The 8,807-nt window shown below is 36.0% G+C and overlaps 1 protein-coding gene across 1 annotated transcript in view; it reads left to right on the top strand.

Moving 5' to 3' along the window:
* Window positions 1-8,239, top strand: part of EREG (epiregulin) — a 32,392-nt gene extending 24,153 nt beyond the window's left edge. Inside the window, exons 4-6 of the mRNA XM_055384129.2 lie at window positions 483-606; window positions 2,117-2,266; window positions 4,197-8,239. Coding sequence (XP_055240104.2) covers window positions 483-606; window positions 2,117-2,266; window positions 4,197-4,278 — 356 coding nt within the window. The 3' untranslated portion in view covers window positions 4,279-8,239. The remainder of the gene's footprint in view (window positions 1-482; window positions 607-2,116; window positions 2,267-4,196) is intronic.
* The last annotated feature ends 568 nt before the right edge of the window (window positions 8,240-8,807 follow it).

Consider the following 8,807-nt stretch of genomic DNA (forward strand, 5'->3'; position numbering starts at 1 on the left):
GAGAACATACACCAAAGCCAGCCTTACTGATTAAAAATCCACTGTAGAATTAAGCTCCTTTGAATTAATTAATGGTATGAGCTTGCAACTGCTTTGGGGAGTAATAGATTTCAGAAATGTTTTGGGACTTGAGAAAAATTAGACAAATTTTGCGTGAAGAAGTGAGTAACACCCACTTGGAGGATAATGACACGTGTGTTAAATTTGCCTTCTCTACCCTTACAGGTTGTCTTTTGAGAATGAAATCCTTTCATGTTATCTTCTTTTGTTTAGTCTGTTGGACATTTTCCTTTGGATTCAAGTGTTTATTGATTGGTCTAGGGGGTGTGACAACTAGAGTGACTTCCTACTTCTCAAAATCCTCCTCGACTGATTGGCATCTGACCTGTTTTGTAGAAGTAGCTCAGTGGTTACTGTTATGAAAGAGAGAAATTCTTCCATGAAGGCTGCAGAATATACTCAACTTTGCACTTCTTTTACAGTTCAGACAGAAGACAATCCACGTGTGGCTCAAGTGTCAATAACAAAGTGTAGCTCTGACATGAATGGCTACTGTTTGCATGGACAGTGCATCTACCTGGTGGACATGAGTCAAAACTACTGCAGGTAATATGTCAGAAATAAACAAATACAGTTTGTAAAATTTTGTTTTATAGATTTAGGGGTACAAGTGCAGATTTGCTAGTGGATATATTCAGTAGTGGTGAAGTCTGAACTTTTAGAGTAACTACCCCTCAAATAGTGTGCATGGAACCCATTAGGTAATTTTTCATCCCTTAACCCCCCCCAAAACTCTTCTACCTTTTGAAGTCTCCAGAGTCTATTACTCCACTCTCTATGACCATGTGTACACATTATTTAGCTCCCACTTGTGAGAACATGTGATAAACAAATGCAGTTTTACTCTTTGTATTTCTATTTTTATATTTTGGAATTACCGTATATTTCCATGGGCTGTTAAATGCAGTATATATATTATTAGAAACTTTTCTGAGTTTTTAAAAATTAGGTAGGAAATAGTAGCTTTTAAATTGCACACATATGTCAGAGGTGGAGAGCAGGGAGGGCTTCTGATGCTTCTCACACTTGCCAAGATGGTGTCTCTCTGCTTTGGATCTTTTCCTTCAATTTCTATATCAGGTATTGTTTTAAGAATTGATTCCAGGCCGGGCGCGTTGGCTCATGCCTGTAATCCCAGCACTTTGGGAGGCCGAGGCGGGCGGATCACGGGGTCAGGAGATCAAGACCATCCTGGCGAACACGGTGAAACCCCGTCTCTACTAAAAATACAAAAAAAAAAAAAAAAATTAGCCAGGGGTAGCGGCGGACGCCTGTAGCCCCAGCTACTCGGGAGGCTGAGGCAGGAGAATGGCATGAACCCGGGGGGTGGAGCTTGCAGTGAGCGGAGATCATGCCACTGTACTCCAGCCTGGGCAACACAGCGAGACTCCATCTCAAAAAAAAAAAAAAAAAAAAAAAAAGAATTGATTCCAGGCCAGGCGCGGTGGCTCAACCCTGTAACCCCAGCACTTTGGGAGGCTGAGGCGGGCAGACCACTTGAGGTCAGGGGTTCCTGACCAGCCTGGCCAACATGGTGAAACCCCGCCTCTACTAAAAATACAAAAATTAGCCAGGCGTGGTGGCGCACGACTGTAGCCTACTCAGGAGGCTGAGATAGGAGAATTGCTTGAACCTGGGAGGCGGAGGTTGCAGTGAGCCGAGAGATCACGCCACTGCTATCCAGCCTGGGCGACAGAGCGAGACTCCATCTCAAAAAAACCAAACAGACAAACAAACAAAAAAAGAATTGATTCCACTGATTTAGACAAAAGGAATCTCAAACCTGTACGACTTAACAAAACACCACTGTGGACTGTCAGCCACCATGACAGCTGAACACAACCATCATTTTAATACTACAATTTAGTCCAAGAGCTACGTGGAGCCCTTTTATCATTACTGGTCTAACTCAATCTTTGAAATCCTCTTTACAATCTTTAGCAAATTTTGTTGATTTCTTGCATTACAGTGTGATGTTAGTCCTTATAAAACTAATTCATAGCCATGAATTCCCTTTTAAATAACTGATCTTTCTTTCTTCCGTATTTTCCTTCAGGTGTGAAGTGGGTTATACTGGTGTCCGATGTGAACACTTCTTTTTAACCGTCCACCAACCTTTAAGCAAAGAATATGTGGCTTTGACCGTGATTCTTATTATTTTGTTTCTTATCACAGTCGTCGGTTCCACATATTATTTCTGCAGATGGTAAGTCAGTGTGGTTTTATAGTCTGCTTTTATAAATTACTTTTACATAATGCAGACCTATAAACTGGGTAAAAACATGGATAAAGTATTAGAGAGATAAGACCAAACCTGTACAAATGATATTTACAAGGGTTGAGAAACTATTAAGTATTATGCCCAATACCTGAGTGATGGGATCAGTTGTACCCCAAATCTCAGCATCATACAATATATCCTGTTAAGAAACCTGCATATGTACCCCCGAATCTGAAATAACTTGAAATTATTTTTTAAAAATATGTTTTTGCTGCAGAACATCTGGATTGAACTTTATTATCAGCTCTGACACTTATTACCTATGTGACCTTACATAAGGCAAATTGAGAGTATCAGTTCCCTTCTTTATAAAATATGGACAGAAATTCTTACCTTACATTAGTTATAGGGTGGTTGCTTTTAGTATGTAATATGATATTTCATGTGAAAGTAAATCATAGGAAAGGTGCTACTGTTATAGTTAACCACCTGAATTTAATTCCTCAAGTCACATTTTTTATTTTATAAAAAACAACCTTGTAAATTAATAACCTTAGAAGCTTGGGTTATCTTACAGTTTAAGGCAGACTGGTGGAACTATTTCTAGACAATTATAAAAAATGGTTGTTAAAAAATAGTTTGTGTCAGTCCCCCAAAACAGTCGTACCTCATCCTCATGTGCATTATTGTCACAAGCTGAAAACAGAAAAATAGAAAGTGAACATTGAAAGTATAGTTTGGCATTTTTTTTAAGGGTTAGGAGCAAAGGATGGGAACAGTGTGAATTAATTAATAACAGTTCCCTTTAAAATGTCTCCATGAAACATATTTTGAAACAGGTACAAATTACTCAAGGTGAATTTACGTTTTTATTTTTCTGTGAAAGTAGTGCACTTCCAATTTTGAAGGTCTGAAAGTGTGCTACTTTCATAATATTAAATTTATTTTGTCCACATTTGACTCTAAGTATCCATCAAATAATAATGCCTTCCTAATAAGTTGCCATGACAGAACTAAATATTATGAAAACTGAAATATGCCTGGAAATCTTTGACCACAATCCTTTCCTTTATAGATGGGGCACTGAGGTTTAGAGAGGTTCATTCAAATGTCCCAGCTCATATAGTTGACAAATGCCAGAGTGAAAAACAAATTCTTTCTAATTCATATTCTTCCAGTAAACATAGACATGATGTGGTTTCCTCAAAGCTACATGTCTTATTTCCAAAATAGGGACAAAATAAACTCAAAAATATTAGGAAAATAGCTTAATGAATAAATGAAAGAAGATTCTAAATTATGATAAATCTATGAATCCTAGCTATGAGACCTTGGACCTTGGGCACATTATATATAACCCATTTGTATTTCACTTTCTTCATCTGTAAGATGAGGATGGTAACAGCAAATGTGAGGGTAAAATAAATAATGCATGTATAGCGCTTAGAAAATTGTAGGTCACCAAATTAGTGCCTGATAAATATTATTTTTATTTTGATTAGTGATAGCATTATATCAATGTGATGGAAAGAGTGTATTAATGTGGCATGATTTGTAAATATTCATTCCTTATAAGGGAGGAAGGAAAAAGAAAGAGAGACAGAAAAAGAAAACCTAAAACTCAGACTTAAATGTGGCCACACGCCTCTTGGAATTTCACAATATTCATGATCACGTTAAAGACTTTGAGAAACTCTTTCAGTGTATTTTATCATTTCATTCCAAAATTGTTTGACTACAGCACACCACCTCTTCATCCCTCTTTTTTTTTTTTTTAACATTGTCCAACCTAAATCTGTTCAACTTTGTCATTTTGGAAACACTATGCTAATGTGCCTTTGGAGTCCATATATAACACACTTGTTCCTTTGCTATTAACTGCAGTGCTAACAGTTTCGTTTGTGAATATTTCCAGGTACAGAAATCGAAAAAGTAAAGAACCAAAGAAGGAATATGAGAGAGTTACCTCAGGGGATCCAGAGTTGCCGCAAGTCTGAATGGCGCCGTCAAACTTATGGGCAGGGATAACAGTGTGCCTGGTTAATATTAATATTCCCATTTTATTAATAATATTTATGTTGGGTCAAGTGTTAGGTCAATAACACTGTATTTTAATATACTTGAAAAATGTTTTTATTTTTGTTTTATTTTTGACAGACTATTTGCTAATGTATAACGTGCAGAAAATATTTAATATCAAAAGAAAATTGATATTTTTATAAAAGTAATTTCCTGAGCTAAATGCTTCATTGAAAGCTTCAAAGTTTATATGCCTGGTGCACAGTGCTTAGAAGTAAGCAATTCCCAGGTCATAGCTCAAGAATTGTTAGCAAATGACAGATTTCTGGAAGCCTATATATATAGTCAAATTGATTTAGTAAGTATTTTTTTTTCAGTTCCTCAAATCAGTGATAATTGGTTTGACTGTACCATGGTTTGATATGTAGTTGGCACCATGGTATCATATATTAAAACAATAATGCAATTAGAATTTGGGAGAAGCAAATATAGGTCCTGTGTTAAACACTACACATTTGAAACAAGCTAACCCTGGGGAGTCTATGGTCTCCTCACTCAGGTCTCAGCTATAATTCTGTTATATGAGGGGCAGTGGACAGTTCCCTATGCCAACTCACGACTCCTACAGGTACTAGTCACTCATCTACCAGATTCTGCCTGTGTAAAATGAATTGAAAAACAATTTTCTGTAATCTTTTATTTAAGTAGTGGGCATTTCATAGCTTCACAATGATCCTTTTTTGTATATTACAACATGTATGTGAGGTAATTATTGCTCAACAGACAATTAGAAAAAAGTCCATACTTGAAGCCTAAATTTGTGCTTTTTAAGAATATTTTTAGACTATTTCTTTTTATAGGGGCTTTGCTGAATTCTAACATTAAATCACAGCCCAAAATTTGATGGACTAATTATTATTTTAAAATATATGAAGACAATAATTCTACATGTTGTCTTAAGATGGAAATACAGTTACTTCATCTTTTATTCAAGGAAGTTTTAACTTTAATACAGCTCAGTAAATGGCTTCTTCAGAATGTAAAGTTATGTATTTAAAGTTGTATCTTGACACAGGAAATGGGAAAAAACTTAAAAATTAATATGGTGTATTTTTCCAAATGAAAAATCTCAATTGAAAGCTTTTAAAATGTAGAAACTTAAACACACCTTCCTGTGGAGGCTGAGATGAAAACTAGGGCTCATTTTTCTGACATTTGTTTATTTTTTGGAAGAGACAAAGATTTCTTCTGCACTCTGAGCCCATAGGTCTCAGAGAGTTAATGGGAGTATTTTTGGGCTATTGCATAAGGAGCCACTGCTGCCACCACCTTTGGATTTTATGGGAGGCTGCTTCATTGAATGCTAAACCTTTGAGCAGAGTCTACCTGGATCACATACCAGGTCAGGGAGGATCTGTTCTTCCTCTACGTTTATCCTGGCATGTGCTAGGGCAACGAAGACATAATAAGCCATGGCTGACCTCTGGAGCACCAGGTGCCAGGACTTGTCTCCATGTGTATCCATGCATTATATACCCTGGTGCAATCACACGACTGTCATCTAAAGTCCTGGCCCTGGCCCTTACTATTAGGAAAATAAACAGACAAAAACAAGTAAATATATATGGTCATATACATATTGTATATGTAGTCATATACATATTGTATATATATTCATATACAAACATGTATGTATACATGACCTTAATGGATCATAGAATTGCAGTCATTTGGTGCTCTGCTAACCATTTATATAAAACTTAAAAACAAGAGAAAAGAAAAATCAATTAGATCTAAACAGTTATTTCTGTTTCCTATTTAATATAGCTGAAGTCAAAGTATGTAAGAACACATTTTAAATACTCTACTTATAGTTGGCCCTCTGTGGTTAGTTCCACATCTGTGGATTCAACCAACCAAGGATGGAAAATACTTAAAAAATAATACAACAACAACAAAAAATACATTATAACAACTATTTACTTTTTTTTTTTTTTTTGAGATGGAGTCTCGCTCTGTTGCCCAGGTTGGAGTGCAGTGGCACAATCTCGGCTCACTGCAACCTCACCTCCCGGGTTCAAGAGATCCTCCTGCCTCAGCCTCCTGAGCAGCTGGGACTACAGGCGCATGCCCCCATGCCCGGCTAATTTTTGTATTTTTAGTAGAGGCGGGCTTTCACCATGTTGGCCAGGATGGTCTCAATCTCCTAACCTTGAGATCCACCCTCCACAGTCTCCCAAACTGCTGGGATTACAGGCGTGAGCCACCGCACGTAGCATTTACATTAGGTATTATAAGTAATGTAAAGATGATTTAAGTATACAGGAGGATGTGAATAGGTTATATGCAAGCACTATGCCCTTTTATATAAGTGACTTGAACATCTGTGCCCGATTTTAGTATGTGCAGGGGGGCGATCTGGGAATCAGTCCCCTGTGGATACCAAGGTACAACTGTATTTATTAACGCTTACTAGATGTGAAGAGAGTCTGAATATCTTCAGTGATCTTGGCTGTTTCAAAGAAAATCTATTGACTCTTCAATAAATCAGCTGCAATCCATTTATTTCATTTACAAAGGATTTATTTAAGCATCTCAGTCTTGGTTTGTCAGTTTATCTTAAGCATGTCAATTCATAAAAACAAGTCATTTTTGTATTTTTCATCTTTAAGAATGCTTAAAAAAGCTAATCCCTAAAATAGTTAGATTTTTGTAAATGCATGTTAAATAATAAAGTATGGCCCACATTACTTTTTATGGGTGAAAATAAGACAAAAATAATAGTTTTAGTGAGGATGGTGCTGAGTAAACATAAAAACTGATTTGCTCTCAGCTGATGTGTCCTGTACACAGTGGAGAGATTTTAGTTCACACTTAGTCTAACTCCCCCATTTTACAGATTTCTCACTATATATATTTCTAGAAGGGGCTATGCATATTCAATGTATTGAGAACCAAAGCAACCACAAATGCATAAATGCATAATTTATGGTCTTCAACCAAGGCCACATAATAACCCAGTTAACTTACTCTTTAACCAGAAACATTAAGTTTTATAACTGGTACTCAAGGTTTAACCTTAAAATTGAGATTTCCTTAACCTTAACCTTAAAATTGATATTATATTAAACATACATAATACAATGTAACTCCACTGTTCTCCTGAATATTTTTTGCTCTAATCTCTCTGCCGAAAGTCAAAGTGATGGGAGAATTGGTATACTGGTATGACTACGTCTTAAGTCAGATTTTTATTTATGAGTCTTTGAGACTAAATTCAATCACCACCAGGTATCAAATCAACTTTTATGCAGCAAATATATGATTCTAGTGTCTGACTTTTGTTAAATTCAGTAATGCAGTTTTTAAAAACCTGTATCTGACCCACTTCGTAATTTTTGCTCCAATATCCATTCTGTAGACTTTTGAAAAAAAAGTTTTTAATTTGATGCCCAATATATTCTGACCATTAAAAAATTCTTGTTCATATGGGAGAAGGGGGAGTAACGACTTGTACAAACAGTATTTCTGGTGTATATTTTAATGTTTTTAAAAAGAGTAATTTCATTTAAATATCTGTTATTCAAATTTGATGATGTTAAATGTAATATAATGTATTTTCTTTTTATTTTGCACTCTGTAATTGCACTTTTTAAGTTTGAAGAGCCATTTTGGTAAACGGTTTTTATTAAAGATGCTATGGAACATAAAGTTGTATTGCATGCAATTTAAAGTAACTTATTTGACTATGAATGTTATCGGAGTACTGAATTGTATCAATTTGTTTGTGTTCAATATCAGCTTTGATAATTGTGTACCTTAAGATATTGAAGGAGAAAATAGATAATTTACAAGATTTTATTAATTTTTATTTATTTTTCTTGGGAATTGAAAAAAATTGAAATAAATAAAAATGCATTGAACATCGTGCATTCAAAATCTTCACTGACAATGCAGCCTCATTCTTTTTTTTTCTTTTGCAATTTTTTCCCCACAGTACATTAAAGGGTTTTAAAGCAGTGACAGGGATATAATGTGTGTAGATATAATGACTCAATGGTGTTAATTCGGGAAAACATTCTATAAATGTATCATGTTTTATAGCCAGCATAGTGAAGAATTTCTTGAAATAGAAGGAGCCACATTAGTTATAAAATTCTAGGTGTTGGTATTTAAAAATCCTAGGAGTTAGGATTTATTTATTTGTTTATTTATTTATTTATTTATTTTGAGATGGAGTCTCACTCTATTGCCCAGGCTGGAATGCAGCGGCACGATCTCGGCTCACCACAACCTCCGCCTCCTGGGTTCAAGCGATTCTCCTGCCTCAGCCTCCCGGGTAGCTAGGATTACAGGCACGTGCCACCATGCCCGGCTAATTTTTGTATTTTTAGTAGAGACAGGGTTTCACCATGTTGGCCAGACTGGTCTCAAACTCATGACCTTGTGATCCTCCCGCCTCTGCCTCCCAAAGTGCTGGGATTACAGGCATGAGCCACCATGCCCA

The sequence above is a fragment of the Gorilla gorilla genome, chromosome 3, assembly GCF_029281585.2.
Source record: "Gorilla gorilla gorilla isolate KB3781 chromosome 3, NHGRI_mGorGor1-v2.1_pri, whole genome shotgun sequence".
Taxonomy (NCBI): domain Eukaryota; kingdom Metazoa; phylum Chordata; class Mammalia; order Primates; family Hominidae; genus Gorilla; species Gorilla gorilla.